This window comes from Lacerta agilis, chromosome 6 (assembly GCF_009819535.1).
Source record: "Lacerta agilis isolate rLacAgi1 chromosome 6, rLacAgi1.pri, whole genome shotgun sequence".
In the NCBI taxonomy this organism is placed as follows: Eukaryota; Metazoa; Chordata; class Lepidosauria; order Squamata; family Lacertidae; genus Lacerta; species Lacerta agilis.
Window position 1 is genome coordinate 14,882,786 of NC_046317.1, and position 26,189 is coordinate 14,908,974.

General features: G+C 41.2%; 1 protein-coding gene across 3 annotated transcripts; it reads right to left on the reverse strand.

Annotated features, from left to right (window-relative positions):
- Positions 1-1,942: 1,942 nt before the first annotated feature.
- On the reverse strand, positions 1,943-24,323 carry ZBTB41 (zinc finger and BTB domain containing 41). Of its 3 annotated transcripts, none has more exons than XM_033151414.1 (11): positions 24,217-24,323; positions 20,756-21,984; positions 18,517-18,724; positions 15,869-15,935; positions 14,482-14,629; positions 13,873-14,002; positions 13,517-13,612; positions 5,223-5,329; positions 4,834-4,939; positions 3,874-3,962; positions 1,943-3,033 (listed from the first exon to the last, which is right to left on the reverse strand). In XM_033151414.1, exons 2-11 carry the CDS (start codon positions 21,891-21,893, stop codon positions 2,378-2,380), a joined length of 2,745 nt encoding a protein of 914 aa, XP_033007305.1. In that variant the 5' UTR covers positions 21,894-21,984; positions 24,217-24,323; the 3' UTR covers positions 1,943-2,377. The 3 variants fall into 3 exon arrangements, with proteins under 3 accessions (XP_033007305.1, XP_033007306.1, XP_033007304.1); XM_033151415.1 differs by lacking the exon at positions 24,217-24,323 and adding an exon at positions 23,965-24,165 and having other exon boundaries at positions 20,876-21,984; XM_033151413.1 differs by lacking the exon at positions 24,217-24,323 and adding an exon at positions 23,965-24,165.
- Positions 24,324-26,189: the final 1,866 nt, after the last annotated feature.

The following is a 26,189-nucleotide window of genomic DNA, read 5'->3' on the forward strand; positions in this document are numbered from 1 at the left end:
GCAACCATCTGTTTTAAGTGCTGAAATATGGGCAGGAACACAAACCACCGGGCACCCAAGTAGCCTATGGTTCCACGATTGTTTAAATGTAAGAACATTCATTTATAAAGGAAAATACTTTAATGAGGTAACAAGTACTAGATTTGTAGGAGGATCACAGAACCTCTATATCGACCCTCATAATCATTTTGAGTCTTTTCCACAACTAGCTCAAGAAAACAAAATGGAGGTTACATGTGTGACCTGACCTGAAGAATAGGTCTCGCAACAATTCTCAAAAGCACTAGAAGTGGAAACTGATTTATCCGCATTTTTTAAAGTGTTATTCGACGCTAAAAATGCTGTCCACCGTCTGACTAATCTGATGTTTACTCCAATTAAGTCACATGGACTAACAGACTGTTACTTCCAATTAAGTTTACTTAAGACTGCCTCAAGTTAAACCAGGAAGGAAAGAAGGAAGGAAGGACGGACTTAAGAGCAGCCTACTGGATCACGATGAATGTTCATCTCATCCCAGCATCCTATTCTCACAGTGGCCAATCAGATGCTCTTAGAAAGGTGAAGCAGAGGGCAACTGCTCTCTCTCCCTGCCTGCAATTCTCAACAACCAGTATCTAGAAGCATGCTTTTCTATACAGATATTTATTCAACCTTGAAAAGCATGGTTCAACTGTCTTTTATTTCACCAATTCTTAAAGCAACAGCAATGACTGCCAATTCTCTCCTCTGCCCAACTAAAAGTGCCATGTTTGATCTTTAAAGCCCTATGTGTCTTAGAACGATTATGTCTCCTCCTGTGTGTGCATGCAGATTTGAATTATATTTCCATTATGACAAATTGCTAGAAAGCCCAATCCCTGGATGCAATGCGAAACCTGGAATTGTGTTGTTTTTTCCCCGTGCAGGAAGCCGGGGAGATCAGAACTTTAATAGTTGAAATAATTTTTTGTTTTGTTCAGTCGTGTCTGACTCTTCGTGACCCCATGGACCAGAGCACGCCAGGCACACCTATCTTTCATTACCTCTTGCAGTTTGGCCAAACTCATACTAGTCACTTCGAGAACACTGTCCAACCGTCTTATCCTCTGTCGTCCCCTTCTCCTTGTGATGTTTCCCAACATCAGGGTCTTTTCTAGGGAGTCTTCTCTTCTCATGAGGTGGCCAAAGTACTGGAGCCTCAACTTCAGGATCTGTCCTTCCAGTGAGCATTCAGGGCTGATTTCTTTAAGGATGGATAAGTTTGATCTTTTTGCAGTCCATGGGACTCTCAAGAGTCTCCTCCAGCACCATAATTCAAAAGCATCAATTCTTCAGCGATCAGCCTTCTTTATGGTCCAGCTCTCACTTCCATACATCACTACTGGGAAAACCATAGCTTTAACTATACGGACCTTTGTTGGCAAGGTGATGTCTAGGTTTGTCATTGCTTTCCTCCCAAGAAGCAGGCGTCTTTTAATTTCGTGACTGCTGTCTCCATCTGCAGTGATCATGGAGCCCAAGAAAGTAAAATCTCTCACTGCCTCCATTTCTTCCCCTTCTATTCCCCTTCTATTTGCTTCTATTTGCCAGGAGGTGATGGGACCAGTGGCCATGATCTTATGTTTTTTTGATGTTGAGCTTCAGACCATATTTTGCACTCTCCTCTTTCACCCTCATTAAAAGGTTTTTTAATTCCTCCTCACTTTCTGCTATCAAGGTTATGTCATCAGCATATCTGAGGTTGTTGATATTTCTTCCAGCAATCTTAATTCCAGCTTGAGATTCATTCAGTCCAGCCTTTCGCATTATGAATTCTGCATATAAGTTAAATAAGCAGGGAGACAATATAATTTTACGATCTGTTATATAAAGAGGGACTTATGTTATTTGTACCTTTGAACTTCCCAAAACCTTTTCATATATGAGAGGTGCATATTAATAATGCAAAGGTGAAGAACTATTCATAAATGGCCCAATTATTTCATTTAAGGTTTCTTGACGAATAAGATTACCTCATGAAAGTTGTTTTAAAAATAGCTGTACAATATTTAAAAACCACACAATTATATTTTGAATGTTGAACCACTGCATTTAAAAATACTTCTTTTCCCTTGTACTTGGCAACTTTTCGCTTTGAGAGCTTTCTGACTGCTAAACAGAGAAGCAAGACTAGGGAAATATAAGAACTATTTCCAACGAAGTAGTTCCACTAGCACAAGGATTTTGGGCTATGCAACGCCACTCCCGCTCCCCTCCCCATGTGTCTCCTAAATCTGGGGGTTCCCTCAGCCCCCCATAGCAGGTTTGAGAAGAAGTTGTTCAATTGCACAAGCAGAAATCCTGGCACTAGTGAATTACTTAGTTGACTATTGTCGTAATAGCCTGTGCCGCATAATCACGAATGCTCATTAGTTGAAATATTCTGCACTGAGGGAGCTGTATCAAGACCCAGCAATGTTCCAAGATAAGACTGTTCTCTAGGATCCAATATTTGCTCAGGTCTGACCGGATGAACGATGTTTGCAGGCTGTGGAGTGAGTGTGTATTTTTCTAGAAATGCCAAATCCGTCGCTTGCTGGTAGTCCGCTGGAGGAGGTTGCGAAGAAAGAAGGTTGTGAGGTGAAGATGAAACAGGGGTAGTATGTTCCACAAGATCGGACTGAGTTTCGCGTATCTGCACGGGTATCAGTGTTACTGGTACACACACGTCTGGCGATACATTCTGTAGCATTGTTTTGGTTTCTGCTTGATAAACCTTGGTTGGTTCCACAAACGGTTTAGACTCACTTTGGAAAGCCTTGTCATCGGGTACAAGCTGGGTTGGCAAAGAGACTACTTTCTCCTCTGGCACTGGGCTTAGTGATTCTTCAGCAGACTTTCCTCTGTGCACATGGTCAGTATGATATTTCAGCTTGTCCTTTCGTTTAAATGTCGCATTGCAATACTGACAGTTGAAAGGCCGGGCATCCGAATGAATAACCATATGTTTCGTTAACGTCTTCTTAATCCTGAAAGACTGGTTGCAAATTTGACATTTGTACGGTTTTTCACCTGTGTTTGAAAAAAGTCAGAATAAATAGAGTAAATATTTCCTAATATATCAATAGGAGATAGCGTTATTAGTTTCTTTGTTGCATGGAGAGGCGTTTTATAAATTTAAATATTTTGGCACACATTGGGGGGGAACCAAAGTTGTGATTTTAAGTTTTATTCTCATTTTTTAAAACAAAACAAAACAAAACAAAACATTGCTTTAATAGCCAACAAGTTAATATTTGGGGAATGCATTTGTAAAGCTTTTCGTTATCTTATATCTAGGGTAAGATGTCCTACCAACGAAAGGCAAAGAATGATCCCAACTGACTGTAATTAACCAAGATAGTCCACTAATTAGACAATGAGAAATCTACTCTGAAAACCTGTTTTCTTGCATAACAATTTATATAGAAACCCAGCCAGATGGGCAGGGTTTTATTTTGTTTTGTTTTGTTTTTTTATTCCACTGCTCAGAGCTAACAGTTCTGAACTGATAGTTCTGATCACATGGTCCAGCTCTTCCTAGAATATACCACTTTAGTTGAGATTCCTGCATTGAAGGGGACTGAACTAGATTGGATCCCTTCCAATTCTACAATTCTATGACAGCTCTCCAACATCAAGAACTTTGGGCAGGTAGAAAGTCGCATCAAAGTCTAGTTTGTGCCAACTTTTCAGATGAGATTCTGAGATGAGAGCCTACAAACATGCACTAAACTGTACACTAAACTGGACAGTATTCAAATGCCAAGGCATACTATGTGCCACAAAATGCTACTCTTATGAATTCCACAATATGAAACATCACATTTATTCTTGCTGATCCAGCAAAGCATAAAGTCCACAACTGCTTACCTGAATGTGTCCTAAAATGCATTTCCAAACTTGATTTCCCCTTGAACACTTTCTTACAGACTTCACACTGATGAAATGTTGCCTTGTACCTTCAAGGAAAACGGAACGTACAGTTGTACCTCGACTTACGAATTACTCAACATACAAATTTTTCGACTTACGAATGAAAAAAGTGCCCGCACGCCTACGAATTTTTCGACATCCGAAGGACATCCGTTGGTGGTTTTAGATGGGGTTTACTCGACTTACGAATTTTTTCGTTTCCAATGCATTCCTATGGGGAAATTGCTTTTTTCGACTTATGAATTTTTCAACCTACGAATGTGCATTTGGAACGGATTAAATTCATAAGTCGAGGTACCACTGTATTAGAAAAAATCTCCACATTCATGAATATTTTCAGTGTATACATGAACTACATCAAAATCATAGGCTTAACATTCTAATTCCCGCCCCGGCCCCTGCTTTAAATTGTGTCCTGGAGAAAGATATAAATGTGTTAGATTAGAAAACAAGCAGAAAATGTCAAAGCAACTTTACCCTGTGCACTTAACTACCAGCATCTTGGAGCCAAACTAATTTGTACTCTTGATTTGTACTGCTGCTTAATCTCATTTTTTGTTTTAGTATTTTTTTTAATTGTTACATGCCACTTGGAAGCATTTTAGCCACAAAGCAGCCTACAACACAAACTAGAAGTGAAAAGGTCACCAGGAAGGCTTTACTCCCACAGGTTTCCCCAATCTAAAAGGGGTGAAGATCCTGTCCTGTTTTCCAAGCAGCATTTAAAACAAGAGTTCCCCAGTTTGGACTTGAAGGGAAACTGTGGTTTGGCAAACCGCAATGTCTCCCCCTAAAGCCAAGTGTTCAGAGAAAGGGAGCATGCTGGCACAAGGATCCTTCTTGTTACACTGAAACTGGGACATACGAATGCGTTTCAGAATTAAAATGAAAACTTACTTTTGCCACACCTTTTCTCCAAGATGAACGCTTTTATAATGAACACTGAGGTGGTCTCTTCGTCCAAAACATTTTCCACACTCTTCGCACTGATGGGCCTTTTCACCTTCAGAGAACCAAAAGCACAATCTGAATGAGCTTTAATTAAAAAGACCGAATGCACCCAAACAAGGAAAACCCTGTGTGTCAGAACAGTGCCAAATAATCATGTACACTTTCATACGCTTTAGGGTCAAGTCAAATGCATGGTTTAGTCCTGCATGCATGAGCTGTGGTATGCCTAGAATTCATGCATTCCCCTCTTCTACAGGCCAGCAGGAGATCGAAGGCTTTTGTTTTTCAGCTAACAAGGGTTTCTTTGAATGAAAAAGCCAACGTCATTTGTCTACCTGAGTGTATCCTTTTGTGTTTTGTCAGATGGTCGTGACGAATGAAAGTCTTTCCACATTCTTCACATTCATACCGCTTGTCGTCATGGTGGACCCGCAGATGAAGTCTGCATTAATAAATACACAAGGTGAACTTTGCACAGGATCTCTTGTGCTCACTGTTAAAGCTCAGCCTGCCAACAATCCCCATAATTAGAACTGGGATGAAACAATAGCTCAGCATGCATGGGATGAGGTATTTGCAGCATTTAGACACAACCCTAAATCATAGCTTGTTTACATCTCTGAACCTACCCCAATCATCTAGTTATGGCTTGTTTGTGACCAACAAATCATGATCACGAACCATGATTTGAAGTTGCCATATTTTTCGCTCCATAAGACGCACTTTTTTCCTCCTAAAAAGTAAGGGGAAATATATGTGTGTGTTATGGAGTGAATGGTGGTCCCTGGAGCTGAATTGCCCAGGGGCCAAAAGCAGATCGTGCTTTTTATTTTACAAAGAGAAAAGGGGGTGTTGAAAGGACGCCGCTCAGCAGCTGATCAGCAAGAGATCCAGAGAGAGATAAGAGTCCCGGCTCCCTTTAACCCCGCCCCCTTGCCCAGGCCTTCTTGGTTGAATGTGCTGCAGAGGGAGGTTGTTTGTTTCCCCAGCGACATGTGACTGGCTGATTAGATTATCTGTCTGGAAATAGTAGAAACGGCTCCCTTTTCTTAAGATTTTTCAGAAATGTGAGTTGAACCCCATAAAAACGGGGCTTTTCCTCTTTGCTTTTCCCTCTTTGCAAACAAAGCTGCAAAACTTTTAGCTGGTCCTCAAGAAACAGGGCTTTTTCATTTGCAAAAAAAGCTGCAAAACTTTTAGCTGGTCCTAAAAAAAAACAGGGCTTTTAGAGGAGGAAAACCAGGAAAATATTTTTTTTCTTGTTTCCTCTAAAAACGAGGTGCGCCCTATGATCCAGTGTGCCCTATGGAGCGAAAAATACGGTAGCTAATGAATCTGTGCTTAGGTTAAATGTGTTCTGTTGTTACATCTGAACCTGCTATCCTAGCTTAATCCTCGTTTATTTCCTCAGGCACCCACCTGGCTACACAAAAGTGAGGGTACAGCAGTTAGAAAATAAAACTTTTCATGGAAGGAAGGAGAAGTACCAAGAAAGGAAGAATGGCAGATAAAACTGATGGAGTATGTAGAGATGGTGAAACTGACGGGGAAGATTCAAAACCAGTAAGATCAAGTATTTTCTAAAGACTGGAGCAAATTTGTAATTTATTTAAAAGACTACTGTAAACAGTTAAAATCACTGGCAGGGATGTAATGACACTTGTAATGTGGGTTTTTAAAATGATAATTATGGATATTTAACAGATGGATAATGGTAAAAGATGCAGCAAATTTAATCTTAAACATGGAACCCATGGAGGGAGGGAAGAAGGTCCGAAGGTTCAAAAGAACCTTGTACTTTAATGTTAGAAATGTTTTTGTTAAAATGTATAAAATTGTGGGGGGGGGGGGGGGACCAATAAAAAAATTATATATAAAAAAATGTTTCATGTGGCTAAGAGTCGCTTGCTGGCAACACGCTCCTTTCCCTGCCTCCTTTTCCTTTTTTTTTTTTTTTTTCATAAATATTTTTATTTTTCAGCAGATAAAAATACAAACAAGTTGAACATACAGTATTTTACAATATTACATAAAACTCCGTCGAGTTTTCTGACTTCCCTCCTTCTCTTCTCTGGTTTTCTAACTTCTCACTACTTTCTCGCTTTTTCTTATTTCCATTCATTTTACAAACTTATTTTCCTCACTTTGCCTTAACATATCATCCTAGTGCAAGAATTCCGCCGACTCCCGAAAGTGCTACTAATTTTTACAATCTTTCATATAATCTAAAAATTTACCCCACTCCAATTGAAACCTTTGGTCTCTTTGATCTCTTACTCTCCCAGTTAACTTGGCCAATTCTGAATATTCCCATAACTTTAGTTTCCAATCTCCCACCGAAGGTAAGTCTTTTGATTTCCAATGCTGCGCCAAAAGTATCCTTGCTGCTGTAGTTGCATAAAGGAAAAACCTTTGGTCCTTCTTTTTTATCTCTTTTCCAACTAAACCGATTAGGAAAGCTTCCGGTTTTTTCGGAAATGTATATTTAAGTATTTTCTTTAATTCGTTGTAAATTACTTCCCAGTACTGCTTGATTTTATCACATGTCCACCACATGTGATAGAAATCACCGTCCTTCGCCTCACATTTCCAGCATTTCTTATCGTAGTTTCTATACATTTTTGCTAGTCTTACCGGCGTGAGATACCAGCAATACATCATTTTCATGATGTTCTCCTTCAAAGTTATACAAGCAGTGAATTTTAAGTGTTCACACCATAATTTCTCCCACATTTCAAATTGAATATTATGACCTATATCTATAGCCCACTTTATCATTACTTCTTTAATTTCTTCATCTTTTGTGAACCACTCTAATAAATAATTATACATTTTAGATAATAATTTCTCCTTTCCTTCTAATATTTCTTCTTGAAATTTTGATTTTTTCTTATCAAAGTTGTATTTTCTTTTATCCTCATTAAATAAGTTGTACACCTGGTGATATTGGATCCACCCTGTCAACCTTTCCGCCACCTGATCATAAGGTTTGATTTTCCAACCTTTTTCTGATTCAGTTAAGAGGTCTTGATATGTTATCCATTTTTCATTTTCTGTATAGATCTTTTTTATCGTTATTATCTCTGTAGGTGAGAGCCACCTGGGTGTCTTTCTTTCTAATAAATCCTTGTACCTTTGCCATACCTCATATAATGGTCTCCTAAATATATGTGTTAAAAATTCTTTGTGGACCTTCACTTTGTCTTGCCAGAGATAGGAGTGCCAACCGTATCTGTTATTAAAGCCCTCCAGGTCCAGCAACTCCTTATCTTCCAGCACTATCCACTCTCTCAGCCAGACTAAACAAGATGCTTCATAATAAATTTTAATATCCGGCATTCCAAACCCCCCTCTTTCTTTTTTGTCTATCAATAATTTATGCTTGATTCTCGGGTGTTTACCCTGCCAGATAAATTTAGTCAGATTTTTTTGCCACTCTTTTAGCTGGCTCGTTCCCTTAATTACCGGCAACATTTGGTAAAGAAACAGAATTCTCGGTATTACATTCATTTTTATACATGCTATTCTACCCCACAGAGATAAATTCAAATTGTTCCAAATTTCTAAATCCTTCTTAATTTCTTTCCAGATTGGTTCATAATTATCCCCGAATAAATTTATATTTTTTGGTGACAACCAAATTCCCAAATACTTGACCTTTTTTGCCATCATAATACCATATTCTTTTTGTATTTCTTCGATTTCATTCTTATCCAGGTTCTTAACCAACATTTTTGTCTTTTCCTTGTTTATCTTTAAACCTGCCAGTTTACCAAACTCCTCTATCACTTCCAGCATTTTCCCCATACTTTGTAATGGATCTTCCAAAGTCATAACCAGATCATCCGCAAATGCCTTAACTTTAAATTCCCTCCTACCGACCTTCACTCCTTTTACCTCTTTTGTATCTCTTAATTTGTTTGTCAGGATTTCCAAAACCATAATAAAAAGAAGTGGCGATATCGGGCAACCCTGCCTTGTGCCTTTTGTAATTCTGATTTTGTCTGATAGTATTCCATTTACCACTAATTTCGCTGTTTGTTCTTTATAAATAGCCGAAATTCCCTTTAAAAAATTTTCTCCCACCTCCATCTTTTCCAATACCTTCAACAAAAATTCCCATGATACGTTATCGAAAGCTTTTTCGGCATCAATAAAAATTAGGGCTGCCTTTCTATCGATTTTCAAATCCAAATATTCTATCAGGTCCACAACTGTTCTTATATTATTTTTCATTTGGCGACCTGGTAGGAACCCATTTTGGTCTCTGTGAATTACTTTGTTCATAACCTTTTTGAGTCTATCAGCCAATATGTTCGTAAATAATTTATAATCCAGGTTCAATAGGGAAATCGGTCGGTAGTTTTTTACATTCGTTAGATCTGTACCTTGTTTGGGGATTACTGTAATAAAAGCCTCTTTCCATGAATCTGGTATTCTCCCATTGGTTAGAATCCTGTTCATCAGTTCTAACATCTTTGGAACTAATTGTGGTGCCAAGTCCTTATAAAACCTAGCCGATAAGCCGTCAGGGCCCGGGGCTTTCCCCCCTTTTAATTTCTGTATAGCGCTTTTGAGCTCCTCTTCCGATATTGGAATGTTTAACTGTTCTTGATCTTCCTTTGAGATTTTCGTTGGTTTATTTTTCTCTAGGTAAAGATCTATTTCTTCATCTTCCTCCTGCTCTTTCTGATATAGATTCTTATAGAAATCTTGGAATACATTTCTAATTTCCTTTGGATTATCTATCATTACTTCATTCTTTCTAATTTTATTTATTATGCCTTGTTCTTGTCTTCTTTTCAATTGCCATGCCAATAATTTCCCTGTCTTATTTGCGTATTCAAAATTTTTTTGTCTTAACCATTTTAACTTCCACTCAATTTCTTGATTAATCATCGATTCGAATTGGTTTTTTAGCAACTTAATACTCTGCTTCAGTTCTTGATTTTTCGGTTTCCGAATTAGTTGCTTTTCTTTGTCTTCCAATACCTTCAATATTTCTTCCTTCTTTTTTTCTCTTGCTCTTCTTATGCCAATATCTTGTGAAATCATAAAGCCCCTCATCACCGCCTTACCGGCATCCCAAATTATATTTAAATCTGTTTCTTTGTTTGTGTTCAATGCAAAATATTCATTCACTGCTTTCTTTGCTTTTTCAACCACTTTTTCGTCATTAAATATACTCTCGTTCATCCTCCACCTACTCTTGGCACCTTCTCCTTTTAGTTCCATATAAATGGCATTATGATCCGATAAGGTTCTTGGCTGGATCTCTATTTTATTGACTCTTAACACTACCCCCTTGGTGGCCCAAATATAGTCTATTCTTCCTGAGCTTTGATTGGGCTCTGAGAAGTGCGTGTACTGTTTCGTTGTTGGGTGTTTGGATCTCCATATATCTATTAAGTTTAAGTTTTCTGTCAAAGTGAAAAAAGACTTTGGTAATTTCCCTTCGGAACCCGTGCTTCTAGATGATCTATCTATTGCTGGAGTTACCACTCCGTTTAGATCTCCCATTAAAATTTGCTTTTGATCAGCATATTCGAATAAGGTTTCCTCAAGTTTTTTGTAGAACTTGGCTTTCTTGTTATTTGGGGCGTATATTCCTACCAGCAACAGTTTCTCACCCTGCCATTTGATTTGTACAATTATCACTCTCCCCTCCTCATCTTTATATAATAATTTGGGTTCCAACTTGTGTTTTACATAAAAAACCACCCCACGCTTTTTCTTTTCATCCGTTGTCGCAAAATCCAGACCCAGTCTTTTGTTTATTAATATTTTCCTATGTTTTTTGGCGATGTGGGTTTCCTGCAAACATATGACATCTAATTTCTTTTTGTTCAAAACATGTTCAACTTTATTTCTTTTACATTTATTATTTAAACCATTTATATTCCACGATTGGACCTTTAAAATCATGTCTACTTTCCGAATTTATGATCTTACAGCTTTCTTATCAAATTCTTCTAGGTATTTGCGCTGTCTTCCTTTTCTTCTTTCTTCTCTTCTTCTTCCTCTTCCTCTTCTCCTTCTTCTTCACTTTCCTGTCCACTTCTTTCTCCTTCTCCTTCTTCTACTTCGCCCTCTTCTTCTGCTCCTCCTACTGCTCCTACATCCGTCTCGCCCTCTACTATTTCTCTCTTCCTCTTTCCCTTCTTATCCTCCTCCAGTCCCAACTCTTTTGGGTATCTTCTGGTGAATTTCTTTAATTCTTGCTCACTCTTAATCTTATATCTCTTGCTTTTGAAGTAAAAGGTTAATCCTTCAGGAAATTCCCATCTAAAGCTTATCCCTTTTCTTCTTAAAATACCTGCCAGCTCGTGGTACGGTTGCCTCTTGTTTAAAAATCTTGTTGGGATTTCTTTGTAAATGATGATTTCCCTTCCCCCTACTATCAACTTCTGCGAGTGGCTTAATTTCAATATTTCGTTCCTAATGTCCATCGAGTTGAACATTACTAGGCAGTCACCTGGTAATTTTTTCGCTCTTGCTTTTGCCGACTTCACACCTATTCTGAAGGCATTCAGGATTGAATATTCTATAATTTCCTGTTTGGTGTCTAGCCATCTGGCCAATTCAACCACTAATTTTTGTCTAATATTTTCATTGGCTTCCACCGGAATCCCACGAAATTTGAGATTAAGCTGTTTCTGCCTCAGTTCTAACAGAGCAATATTGTCCAACATCTCTTCCTGGGCCCTATTTAGGTCTCCAATCTCTTCTTTTACTTTTTCTGTGTCTTTTTTTGATTGTTTAACTTCTTTCTGGACTTTCTTCACTGAATTTTCTATCGTCTTGGATTTACTGGACAGCTCTTTTAACTGTTCTGTTAGCTCTCCCACTACTTTCTCAAATTTCTCATCCATAGATTCCTTCAGATCTACAATTTTTTTCTCAATATTCTGCTCACTCTGCCTTATCTCTTTTTTAATTTCTGCCAATAAACCTTCCCACTCCTTTCCTTCCTCCTGCTTTGAGGATCTTCTATCACCTGGCGTTGCACTCCCCTTAATCCCTTTCATCTTATTACAATATCCAATTCCTATTTTAATTCCAAACCTAATATACAATAATTATTTTCCACCACCAGGGGGCTCCAATCTCATTCGCTTTACAATCAATCCTGCAGTCTCACTTAAACCTGAAGGTGGCGCCAGATAGATAGTTATTGGACAGCGTCTATGCTCAAATCAACAGTCCTTTTACTTTACTTTCGATTTCTTTGTTCACCAGAGTCTTAAGGATACTTTCAGTTTCTTTGTTTCAGTCTCTTCTCCTCTCCCGCTACTTTATAACCTACCAAAGACAGCAATTCCCCTAGTGTCTCTTTAAGTCAGTCATCGGAATGCAAAGACAGTCCACAAAAGACGAAAGTCGAACCTGCAAAATAAAGCCCCTCTCCCTCCCTCCTTAAAAATTCCCCCAACAGCTCGGTCCGGCGGCTATTTCTCTGCTTCCCTTGTAATGTTCCAAAATAAGCTAAGGCGGTATTAATTCCCAGCGTCAGGTCAAACGATGTTTGTAATCCGAGAGGTCGTTACCCCTCCGTTTTAAGTGAAGCCAAGAATAAAGTTATAATCCACAGGCTCAAAAGCCCTTTGTTTCCTCTCGTCGTCCGCCGGTTATTCTTCTACGTGCTGGAGGGGGGGGGCCGATCTTCTCCAGGGATACAACACTTCTTGAAATATACTTTAAAAAGCGCCGCAGAGCTTTCCCAGGATCAAAGGTAGCTTTTCTCCAGCCATACCACAGCGTCTCCCCCTTTGTCCTTTTGTTCAGCCGTGTCGCGACCGCGTCCCAGCGACAAACCGATCTTAAGGTCTCTTTCTCTTTCTTACTTTCCCCCCCTCACGGGACCTTTTTGGTTTCTGCGATACTCTGCTCTTTCGGATCTTATTTTATAATAATGTTCTGATCAGCCCGGTCTTCAGGCTTCCCGGACGATCAGTCAAAAAGAAAAGTTACTCACTTTGCAGGAACGTTATCTTCTAGACGTCTTGCACAGTCATGCCCAGCGCCATTTTCACGCCAGAGAAGAGACGGACTCCCTTTTTGCGTCTCTTACTCTCTTCCAAATTACATGTTTAACCGTTCTTAAATTAAGAGCAACTGCGATCTCTTTCGTTGCCCCGATCTTCTTTTGTCTTCTTTCTTTTGTTTTGGAAGCGGGCTGCTTTCATCTGGATCTCGAGGCTTAGCGCCACTGGGGGGGAGCGATGTCCCCGTCTTGCGTCCGCTTTTCGCCCTTCTCCCGACGTCTGCTCTCAAACCTCGGGTTCAGGGGCGCAGCTAGTGACGCTGCCGGGTACACTGATCTTCAAGGTAACCCCCCTTGAAGTGACCGGGTCCGCTTAGCCTTTGCGCGACCCCTTTTCCCCCAGGTACGCTTGGAACTCCCAGAGGGGATATTCCACGATCCTACGATGGCCGCAGCTCCACCGGAAGCTCTTCCCTGCCTCCTTTTCCAGCCTACCTCCAAGTAACCTTGCAAAAAATAAAAAATAGAAAGCAACCAGAGCTGCTTTTTCTAACTTCTGCCCAAGAGTAAACGAAATAATGTCAGAGCACTTCTGACATTATATTACTATCAGTAATCCTAAGTAATGATACAGACATGGGTTACCTGTATGAACTTCCATGACGAAAACTCTGCCCACAAATACTACACAAATGAGGCTTCTCTCCACTGTGGATTCTCAAGTGCTCTTTCAAAGTTGTTCTGGAGGAGAGAAATGGAAATATTTGAAGAATATATACTCTAGCCTTTTCATTGTGATCAATAGTTGCAGTTTTTATAAAGTCCAATACATTCTGAAGAATGGAGAACTACTGTTCCCATTAGTAAGATCTTAAAAGACTGAAATACTAGGTCAAACTTTTCCTATTTATCATACAAAAACTTCTGAAAAGTTAAGAGTTTCGTGTGTAGAAACTAATTGCTACAAAAACATTTCTTTACTCGTGTATATTACTACCTACCTTTCTCTAACTGATTTCCCACAAATAAAGCATGTCCATTTTCTCTTTCCTCCATGAGTACATTCAATATGGCGCTTCAGATTGCCAGTATCATTAAACTGACGACCACAAATATCACATGGAAAAGGTCCTGGGAAGAAACACAAATGCAATTTACATTGTTGCCACTTGAGCAACAAGGATCGCATCTAAGCCAAGCACATTATTTTGGACTTCAAGAATATGAAACTGATAGGCAAACTACACACTTCTAATAATCCCTTTAATACATACCGACGTATTTCAAAAGCGGAAGCAATATTGATTATTTTGAGCAGGCACCCCCAAACTGTGGCCCTCCAGATGTTTTGGCCTACAACTCCCATGATCCCTAGCTAACAGAACCAGTGGTCAGGGATGATGGGAATTTTAGCCAAAACATCTGGAGGGCCGAAGTTTGTGGATACCGGATTTTGAGCAACTAAAAACAGGTTGAACATACATACTGAAACACAATCCTGGAAGAGATTTGCACAAGTTGCTTAGTGAATGATGATTTATGTCAACAAATACGCATTGAAGAAAATACGTTTATATTTAATATTTACTAGCAGAATGAGATTTTCCTACCAAGATGGAACTTTTCTTGATGCTTCAGTCTTGCAAAGCGGGATTTAAAGTGCTCTTCACAATATGTACACTTAAAGGGCTTATCCTGTGTGTGTAGAATCATGTGTTCTTCCAGATGAGGCCTTCGAGTGAAAGATTTATTGCAAATCTAAAGTGAAAGAACAGCCAACCAACCATTAACTATTCACATCCACTAGAATGTGCCATGTACATACACTTGAGATTCTTGGAGGCTGGACATCCATGAAAGAAATCTATTATTCTGTTTTTAATCAACAGAAGTGCTAATACTTAGTGAGGAATCCATCAGAATATTATATTTCTGAAAATGCATTGTGACACATGCTATATGTGTGGTGTAGTGGTTAAGAGAGGTAGACTTGTAATCTGGTGAACTGGGTTCGCGTCTCCGCTCCTCCACATGCAGCTGCTGGGTGACCTTGGGCTAGTCACACTTCTTTGAAGTCTCTCAGCCCCACTCACCTCACAGAATGTTTGTTGTGGGGGAGGAAGGGAAAGGAGAATGTTAGCCACTTTGAGACTCCTTCAGGTAGTGATAAAGTGGGATATCAAATCCAAACTCTTCTTCTATATGGACTAGCAGCTATTCTACTATACCCATGTCTGATTCTTTCAATTTTTAACCCATCTTCAGCATGAAGAGAATTCCTGTGTATCTTGATTAATTGCAGGTACTACTATTCACTATGAATTTACAAGATCACACTACCAGATGAAAATACTACCGCATGAAGTCAGCTGTTTTTAAACCTCCGCTGCAGCCATGAAACCAGCTATATACCAATGGAAGGTATTACACATAAATGTGCATAACAGAAAATAGGACTGGTCTTATTTATTTGGTGTTAAGAACTTGGGCATCAATCACTGCAACGTACCAATCACATTTTCGAAGAATGTCTCAGTTCAAAATATGCACACACAAAAAACTTTGAATAGCATTATGCATTTAAAAAAAAGGTGGGAGGGAGATAATCAAAAGCCATGAAATACGAGTTTTTGCCCATACACTAGAGTTTGTGGGGGGCCTCCTCATAGGAGCTCCCTGTGCCCCACTATTACATGCACCAGAAAGTAAAGGAAACCAGTGCATTATATGAAAAACTGCAGCTGAAAGGGAAAATCCACATAGCCCGATTGCATGCACAGTCAGTTCTCTGAATCTGAGACAGAGTAGTGGGGATTATTGTTTTGTTGTTTCTGTTTTAACTATTTATCTGTGCTTTTATCTTGTATTTTTATCGTGTGAACTGCCCTAAGGTCTTTTGATGGGTGGTTTATGAATGTAATAATAATAATAATAATAATAATAATAATAGTACCAAAAGTATCAATTTCTTCCCAATAAAATCAAAGTTATGCTTACATCACATTTCCAGCCTTCACTCTTTTTCTTTTTGGAGAGAAATTCCTGTACTTTTTCAGGATGGAATCTGCAGGGTGGGAAAATCCATTGAGAAATTATTTCTAGAGTAAGGAAATAATAAGTTTGCGCACAGAAAGAGATATTAGAAACAAGCTGTATTAGTACCCACAACAAACATACTCCCCATGCTACATAAAAGAAGCAAAAATGTCTTAAATATTCTCATTTGCAGTTTAGTTGCATTTTTTAATTATTTTTGTGCTTTTATATTATAATTTTAGGTTTTGAACCCCTCTGCCTTGTGACTGCTTGTTTACACAAGAATTTAAAAGACCTGATGGGAAAGGAGACGCTGCGCAGAAGAGCATCGACCTTCTTCCCCAACCAGTGTTCAAAACTCCCATTGTTCCAGGCACATTTTGTGACAGGGAATTTAATTAGCGCAAGCAGTTTCTAAGCTCTGGGTGCAGGACTGCCCTTAAGATTTCAGATTAAAACTGCAGAGTGGAAGGAAAGGAGGACCTATTTCTGCCTCCCCACTTCAGCTACTCTCTGAAGGTTTGAGAAGAGACCCTCTTAAGAATATTAGGTGGGTGGGCAGGGGAAGGAACTACGCCATATGAAAAATGAACATATTTTAGCTGCAGTTCATTCATTTTCAGCTTTGATTTTTTGTTATAAAAAAAGATTGCCTAGACATTCTGTTGTCGTGCCCATAACCTAGGTTTAAGGTACCATTTAGCTCCTAGCTTTCATATCTCAGTTTCTAACACTGTCCCCAATCCTTAATAGCCCTGGATTGCTCTGGGCAGTGCCAAAGAATGCTCCAACTACCGCACAATTGCACTCATTTCACACGCTAGAAAGGTTATGCTTAAAATTCTACAAGGCAGGCTTAAGAGAACTCCCAGAAGTGCAAGCTGGATTTCAAAAGGGCAGAGGAACCAGAGACCAAACTGTGAACATGCGCTGGATTATGGAGAAAGCTAGAGAGTTCCAGAAAAAACATCTATTTCTGCTTCACTGACTACGCAAAAGCATATGACTGTGTCAATCACAGCAAACTATGGCAAGTTCTTAAAGAAATGGGAGTGCCGGATCAGCTCATTTGTCTCCTGAGAAATCTCTATGTGGGACAAGAAGCTACAGTTAGAACTGGATATGGAACAACTGATTGGTTCAAAATTGGGAAAGGAGTGCGACAAGGCTGTATATTGTCTCCCTGCTTATTTAACTTATATGCAGAATTCGTCATGCGAAAGGCTGGACTGGATGAATCCCAAGCCAGAATTGAGATTGCCAGAAGAAATATCAACAACCTCAGATATGCTGATGAAACAACCTTGATGGCAGAAAGTGAGGAGGAATTAAAGAACCATTGAATGAGGGTGAAAGAGGAGAGCACAAAATATGGTCTAAAGCTCAACATCAAAAAAACTAAGATCATGGCCACTGGTCCCATCACCTCCTGGCAAATAGAAGGGGAAGAAATGGAGGCAGTGAGAGATTTTACTTTCTTGGGCTCTATGATCACTGCAGATGGAGACAGCAGTCACGAAATTAAAAGACACCTGCTTCTTGGGAGGAAAGCAATGACAAACCTAGACAGCATCTTAAAAAGCAGAGACATCACCTTGCTGACAAAGGTCTGCATAGTTAAAGCTATGGTTTTCACAGCAGTAATGTATGGAAGTGAGAGCTGGACCATAAAGAAGACTGATGCTTTTGAATTATGGTGCTGGAGGAGACTCTTGAGAGTCCCATGGACTGCAAAAAGATCAAACTTATCCATCCTTAAAGAAATCAGCCCTGAGTGCTCACTGGAAGGACAGATCCTGAAGTTGAGGCTCCAGTACTTTGGCCACCTCATGAGAAGAGAAGACTCCCTAGAAAAGACCCTGATGTTGGGAAATATGGAGGGCACAAGGAGAAGGGGACGACAGAGGATGAGATGGTTGGACAGTGTTCTCAAAGCGACTAGCATGAGTTTGGCCAAACTGCGAGAGGTAGTGAAAGATAGGCGTGCCTGGCATGCTCTGGTCCATGGGGTCACGAAGAGTCGGACACAACTGAACAACAACAAGCTCTGGCAGCCTAACCCGACCTGGGCCAGGATAATCTTGGTTGAAGCCCAGATCCCCTTGAATCACCCCAATTCAGCTCAGACTTCGCCCATGTATATTCCAGCTATACAGCATTAGCAAAGCTGTAACATATTGTTCTCATGTGCTGCCCTTTCCATGCCCAGCCCCTTAGCCAAAACATTATTTGAAACCAGCCTATACTGCTATACATATGGATTTCTCGTATTACACACCTGTGTGTGTGTGTGTGTGTGTGTGTCTGTGTTATGAAAAGAGCCCTTCAATGTACAAAGCATCAACAGCAGGCAAGCATTTGAACTGTCTCAAAATGCAAGCACTTGCCATGCAATGGAACAATGTAGTCACTTTATAAAATGTGCAGAGCACCTCAACACACACATTTTAATGCCATGCACTTTAAAAATAAAGTGTTGCCACACATTTCAAGCAGGTAGTTTATATATAAAATCTCCTGCGTCAATACTTTTTTATAATTTTGTACTGGAAATACATCACATCATCACAGCATGTAAGTATAGCGTAAGAAATGCCATTCATACTTGCCTCTTCAAGTGCTTTACTAGGGTCTTTTTTGTGGCGTGCAGTTTGTTACAATATGGACATTTGTGTTCCTTTTTATGACATACAATTTCATCATTGTGCTTCTTTCTGTGTACAGTTAAGTTGGATTTGGTTGAATAGCGCTGATGACAGATATCGCACTGAAACGGCTTCTCACCAGTGTGCACACGAGAATGGATCTCAAATTTCCCTACAAAACAAACCACTCCAGTTAAAATATTAGATAACCAACCAGCAACTAGTCCTGCAAACATTCAGCACTACTATGCATTAAGTATAGGTTCTGATGCATTTCCAAGGTTATAGCGCTTTACATAAATAAATGAAGCCCTCCTTCAAGGAAGTATTTCCATTTGGGGAGGAACACGTTCTCTAAACTGGAAAATTGTTCTGACTTCTGCTAGCTGACCTAACAGAGTGTTTGGGATGTGGTTGTCACCACCACTAGTTCACAACCTGAGTAAACTCACTCAAGAGCTAAAACACAATGCAAAGTGTGTTGACGCACCATGTCAATTTCACCTCAGTCGATCTCAACTGGCACTGCAATAAAACTGTTAAGGTGTTCCCCAGACTTCATAGGGACTCTACCAATGAGTTTCAGTTCCTCTGCTAGAGTCTTCTTGACCGACTAGTCATCCCATGCCTTGGACCATTCCCTGCTGTAATAACCAAGCACAGAGGTCTTTAACTTTACCAGAACCTGGATTAATTCACCAATTTAAAATTGTTGCTGTATATTGTTTTTACCTTTACTAAAGGTGAGTAAGGCCTGGCTCAGATGGCTGATCAGCATTAACAGCATGTAAGGCCACAGGAAGGATCCCAGTATTAACTGGTGCCTCCATGTGGGAGTGAACATGTAGCCTCCAGAGTTTAGATGACTTCAGCAGGCCTTTTGTGAGTTGTCACAATTACATAAATTTCAGCCTCCATGCAACTAACATACATGCCAGAATGCGGCAGCTTCGATTCATAAAGCCATCACCATCATGTGTTCCCAAAAGAGTTGCAAGGCAACAAACTTTGTAATCAGAACTACACCTGACCTTCTCTTTCTCTCGGTTGCAACGATGACTGGTAAAAGTCATGGCCTGCCAGATGAAGACCAGGGACATCTGAAGGCAGCCCTGTATCGTAGTTTTTAAGGTTTGACATTTTGCATTAATGTGGGAAGCTGACCAGAGTGGCTGTGGCAACCCAGTCAGATGGGTGGGGTATAAGGAATCTATTATTATTATTATTCCCTCACTGGCATACTTGGTGGTGACTCAGGAGAGGGCCTTCTTGGTGGCTGCTCCCAGATTCTGGAATTCCCTCCCTGGAGAATGCAGTCTGGCTCCCTCCAATCCTTCTGCCAGCAGGTGAAGATCTTATTCCTTTAACAGGGAACTGAGTGCTTTTAAGGAGAGGGCTGGTGCTGTGCTGTTTTTATTATAATTATCTGTATGTTTTAAACAGATTTTATATATGTATATAGTTTTAATTCTAGCAATTTAACTTTTAAATTATTGTTTTTAAAAAATTCTTGTTTTTATCTCAAACTGCCTTGAGTCCTGTCAGGGGAAAGGCAGGGAAGTAGAAGTAGTAGTAGTAGCAGTAGTAGTAGTAGTAGTATTAATAATAATAATGGTGGTGATGTGCCTTCCAGGTGATGGCTAGACAACAATCCCCATTCTTCCTGATCACTGATCGTGCTGACTGGGTCTGGCAAAAGTTGTAGCCCAACATCATATAGAGGGCATGTTAGCTACTCTCAATTCCAATAATTAACATACATGTGTTCAAACGCCTAACAACACCATGCATGTCTTTTTCAAAGATGACTTGTGCTTATAAGAACTACAACAGCAAGTCCAGAAAAACTGAAGTATTCTCTGGATTACACATCTAACAGTTCTTTTTCTAAAGTTATTTTCACATGCATTGCAAAATATAGTTGTTTAGGTAGTTAAATGACATGACCATAACTTGTATTTGTTATACTAGCACAAAGGATATGGCAATATACAGAACATGTGAGGTTCTAGTTTTCTTTTACTACTCCAAGGATGTCAGCTACACACTTTGCTCAATAATATGAACTGTAATGCTCTTTATAGGACCTGCATTTACAGTGTGTGGCATAAGCCCTTTTAGAGGTGTGAGCAATAATCACAAAGAGCACAAATTTGTTTGAACCTAAGAGGCAAAGCACATCGAGCACGTGATTCCCACTTACCTGCTCGATCAAATATTTTATTACACTTAGGACACTGCAAGTATTTTTTGCTACCGTTCTGAAAAATGACTGGAATATGTGTGGAAAGACTGCCTCCAGAAATATTTCCTGCTGGATCACCTGTCTCGTGTCTTTCTTCATCACGTTCTTTTTCACTTTGCTCTTCAGATTCAGTGTCAGTTGTGTCCTCTCCTTGCCTGTCTTCATCAGTGTGATATTCACTTCCACTGTCTTCAGACTCATTGTTAGACTCGTCGTTAGACTCATCATTTTTCTTGCCAGGACTCGCTTGATTTAAATTGCCATCAGATGCATCTCCACTTTCGTTGTCATTTTGATCAAACTTAGCCGGACATTTGCGATTTCGCAATGATCTTCTGGTAGAAGTATCTGAGCTCTCGACCATTTTTAGCCCATGTTTTTTTTCCCGGGCAGTAGCTTTGTGTGCTCTGGACAAGTGATTTTCTAAGGATTTCTTGTAACAAAAGTTGCGATTGCACAGAGTGCATTGGTGATTGCTTGCTGCTTGGGGAGTTTGCTCACTGGATGTTTCTACCTGGGGTGCATTCTCCAACGTCTCTTCAAATTGCAAACTGGAAACATTTTCAGTGTTCAGCAGCTTGACTGCATCGATAATATCTAAAAACTTAGCTGCCTCTAAAACTAAGGGGATTTCATTCTTATACACAAAAAACTCTGACGTATAGAGAAATTCAAGTAGATGGCGGAAAACTGAATGAGTTACGTGATCCAAGGTAACGACATTTGTACTTGGATTTTTGCTCAAGTAGGCATGAAAGTAACTACTCCCAACAGCAACTACTACTTTGTGGGCACTAAATTCTTTTCCATCAACAATTATGAGCAGATCACAAAAAGATGGTTGTTTCTGTCGATCATCATTTAAATATTTGAGTAGATTTCTGTTGTACTGCAGGGAGCTCAAAAGCTTTCTTTGAGCTGTTGATGGCAGGAGTTCTTTAGAATACTCAAACTGGTCTGCTGCAGCTACTCCTGCAGAATCGGCAATAGCTTTCTGCACAGAATCTGCAACGGGAATCTTATCTGAAGATTCCCTTCGATGATCAAGATGTTTTTTGTCATCTAAATTTGCAGTGAGCTTTCTCCTTTTCTTCATTGCAGTTGTGCCACTTTAAAATCAGGAACTTCATATGTAACCCAAAGTCTCTCAAACAGATTGTTGCTTCAGTAATATCTGAAATTATAATCTGTAAAAAACAAACAATTTAACTTTTTTTTTTTGTTTGAAACCCAGCCACATGTAATTTCTCAGCAGGAATTAAGTTACTTGTGAGCAGGTAATACGGTTTGCAAATCTATTTATTGCTCCCTCGAAGCCAGTCACCACCCACACATATTCTAGAGACCAAAATGTAACTTTTAGGCTGAAAGATTCTACAAGAGTACATATCAAGAGGTACACTTACATAAACCTTTACACAAGAGCTATGTTAAGTGGTCTTTAAGTGGTGATTTTTCATATTTGCACAACTATTCTAGAATAAGAGGTTGTTTGCACACATACAGAGATATTTTATTAACTAAAATATATTCCATACATAAGGCAGGCTGCAATTCTAACACCAATTACCCTGATGTAAGTCCCACTGAATCAAATAAAACTTACTTCTGAGTAAACATAGTTATGATTGCACAGTAACAGCACTATCCACAATGTGGATAAGCATTGTTAATATTTGTTACTTAATATAAAAAACTCAGTTTTCTTCAAGTGTGTACTTACAACACTTGAAGTAGCAACACAAAACATGTTGACTAGGAACTAAGCTTAGATGAGCCTACCACTCAGACTTTAACAAGATATCCTCCAAACTGAGTGCTCTTCAGATTGCAGCCTTACTTTAAATTAAACATGCTTAAGTCCTGCATACCAAGTTCTTAAATGACCTATAAAAATCCTGCCCTAACAGCTCAATTTAAAAATGCACCAGGAAAACACGAAAATTTGCTTATTCAGTGTAGCATGGACACCTTGCCACATTCAGGACCATTCCGAGGCATTTTGCTGCCTGAAATGGAGCAAATGGGAGCCCTCGTCTCCCCACTCCCAAAGTCAAGGCTCTTTTGGCAACAGTGGCAGAACAACATCCCACAAGCGTCTTTTCCCTCACCCTGGCACTAAAAATATGATGATGATATATTTAAATAAGCAACAGTTTCCTGCTGTTTCATGACTGTCCAGTATCAGTTGCCTCATTCCACATTCACATCTATTTTCCTTCGCCCTTGACACCCGAGATGTGTGCTTTCAGGGCCCACCCCATTCCTGTGATTGTGATCTCTTTAAACTGTTTAAAAATTTAATTGCTGTAACGGCACCCTGGCACCTGCTGGTGAATGGCACCCACTGGTGAAGAGTGAATATCAATAGCAATGGTGGTAATAATGATGATAATGGTAATAATGGCTAGTCAAACCCTGGGATCATTTAAATCCTTAGCTCAGGCAAAGTAAGTTCTCCCTGCTGTCCCAGCATCAGGCTTAAGACCTGAGCGAAACATATGGTAAAGGGAGATATCAACAAAAGGGCACAGCAGGGAAGTGACACTTTTAACTGCATAACTTTTATCATCTCCTGTATTCAAAGCTTACTTTGGTGGCAGCCAACAAAGTGAGAGTAGGATCTACACTCAAGTGTGAACACACACAGAAGCACTGATTCACAGAATCCTATAACTGTAGAGTTTGAAGGGACCCCCAAGGGTCATCTACTTCAACCTCCCTACAATGCAGGAATCCTGCCTGTGGGGAGCTTGAACCAACAACCTTCTGCTTAACAGCCAGACCCACTGCACCAGCGCACGGTGCCGATAACAAAAAGGCCACAGGTTTGATCCCCATATGTGCGTATTCCTGCACTGGAGAGTATTAGACTAGATGACCCCTAGATTATATTTGCGACCAGGATCTCCACATGCGGTCTGAAAGCAGGTGGGTCCTCCTTACCACCCCTCAGCCTTCTTTGCCCTCAAGTACTCCCGCCGACTTCAGCGTGCTCAACACGTGTCTAAGACGCCACGTTCACACGTGAACCCAAAAAGGAGATTCCCACCCCTGCGACACGGAGATCGGAACGAGGCGCCAGCAGCAGCAGCGAAATAACCTAGGCCAATAACAGATCGGAGGCGAGCACATACACACGCACGCGCACACAAACAAGTACATACCTGGCCTTACTTCCCCCCCCCCTTCAACCCCTTTCCCAAGATCAAGGGCAGCGCCCCTCGGAAACCCCCCTGAAGAAGCACCGCTGAGGGAAAGGGAGGAGCGGGGGGGGGAGCGAATAACGGCCAAGGCGACGGCTGACAGCGCGCGCGGACACACCCCTCTCAGCCCCCACCCTCCCGGCGACCGTCGCCGCCGCCGCCGCCGCGCGCAAGCGAGTCTCGAGCCACCTCGCCCCCAACCGCCCCACACACCTCTTTCCCCGCCATCACTTCCGGGTTCCGGCGTGCGTCGAGACGCACGGAGGAAGTCGCGGCATGTTTACCGTCGGGGGCCCAGCGCACGTGCGTGTGCGTGTGGTGTGGGGGGCGGAAGGCGGGCGCAAGGGAAAGGAGCCAATGGGAGGCGGGCCGGGCGGGCGAGCGAATGAAAGGCGACGCCCTAGGAGCTCGGGCCGAGCTGGCGCGCGTGTACACGTCGGGTTCTCCGTCGAGCTTTGCGGGGCCAAAGCGTCGGCGCGAGCGGAGATTGGTGGGCGTCACTGGCTGTCTCGCGCGCTCATTTCCCACCAAAGGAATCGCGCCAAAGCGGGCGCTCCGCTCAACAGCCGCTTCCGGTCTCCATGAGGCGTCATGAGTGGCAATAGTATCCGTCAGGGGGGACGTGGAAGCCAATTATTAGCCCGGCCGACCCCCCAATAAAATAGTTGAGGGGACCCCGTTTATGTGGGATGGGGCTTACCTGACCCCACCCCAATATGTTGTTCAAGTTGGCACCCCTGCTTCCAGGGTTATGAGAGGCATTAAGGCGTCCCCAACTTCCTCAACCTCCAGGTAGCCCAGTATCCCCAGTCCTACTGCTCTGTTTAGTGAGGGAAAGGCCTGGTGGCCCAAATGGCAACCCCTATTCTGCCAGAGATAGCCTAACTTCTGTCCCCCACGCCCCGGGAAGCTCTAGGTTAGACTACTGCAACACATTATACTGGGGCTTCCCTTGGAGACAGTTTGGAAACCAGCTAGCGCAAAATTCAGCTGCCAGGTTGCTCACCGGAACAAGACTGCTGAGCATCTTACACTGATGATGATCCGACTCCACTGGCTACCAATTAGTTCCCAGGCACAATTCGAAGTGCCGGTTTGGACCTAGATAGCTTCAAATGGGAAAGATTGAGGGCACAAGGAGAAGGGGACGACAGAGGATGAGATGGTTGGACAGTGTTCTCGAAGCTACCAACATGAGTCAGGAGTGCCTGGCGTGCTCTGGTCCATGGGGTCACGAAGAGTCGGACACGACTAAACAACAACAAAGCTTCAAATGGCTTGGGACCACAATACCCCAAGGACTGCCACTTTCTGTATGAACCTATCAGGAACCTGAGATCTTCTTTTTGAAATACGGCAACCCTATCTTAGACCCTCCAAGTGTCCCTATTTTCCAGGGATGTGCCCGATTTAGAGAAGCCGTCCCCGTTTCTGTGGTAATAATAATTTTTATTAGTTTTCAGTTACAATAATCCAGTAATAGCCTCATTATAAAGGTAAAGGTAAAGGGACCCCTGACCATCAGGTCCAGTCGTGTCCGACTCTGGGGTTGCGGCGCTCATCTCGCTCTATAGGCCGAGGGAGCCGGCGTTTGTCCGCAGACAGCTTCCGGGTCATGTGGCCAGCATGACTAAGCCGCTTCTGGTGAACCAGGGCAGCGCACGGAAACGCCGTTTACCTTCCCGCTGGAGCGGTCCCTATTTATCTACTTGCACTTTGATGTGCTTTCGAACTGCTAGGTGGGCAGGAGCTGGGACCGAGCAACGGGAGCTCACCCCGTGGCAGGGATTTGAACCGCCGACCTTCTGATCAGCAAGCCCTAGGCTCTGTGGTTTAACCCACAGCGCCACCTGGGTCATTATATATAATATATGCCTCATTATATCAATGCTAAATTATAATACAATTGCTAATACCAATCATTCAAATACCAAATTAAATAATTTTAGGTAGGCCCCCCCCCCGCATGCTAGAATTGGTCGTTTGCTGATTTACTTTGTTTCTGCATTCCAAAATCTTATTGTTTTCAATTACATTCCAGTCATCATATAGTCATCCCTTATACAACAGCTGCAATTTCTGATTTGATCCTGGAATGTCCTGCTTTTCCTTAGGACATCCCTACTTTCGCTAGAGAAAAGTTGGAAGGTATGGAATTATCTGGCCCCCATGCCGTCTGAAGCCAG

Bases quoted from the DNA above. Each gene is read 5' to 3' on its own strand.
- ZBTB41 (XM_033151414.1), bottom strand. From the start codon at position 21,893: ATGAAGAAAAGGAGAAAGCTCACTGCAAATTTAGATGACAAAAAACAT. The intron at 14,630-15,868 runs GTAAGCATAACT...CTTTCACTTTAG, and splicing joins GTGAAGGCTGGAAATGTGAT to ATTTGCAATAAATCTTTCAC. The intron at 3,963-4,833 runs GTAAGTTTTCAT...TTTTCCTTGAAG, and splicing joins GGAGAAAAGGTGTGGCAAAA to GTACAAGGCAACATTTCATC.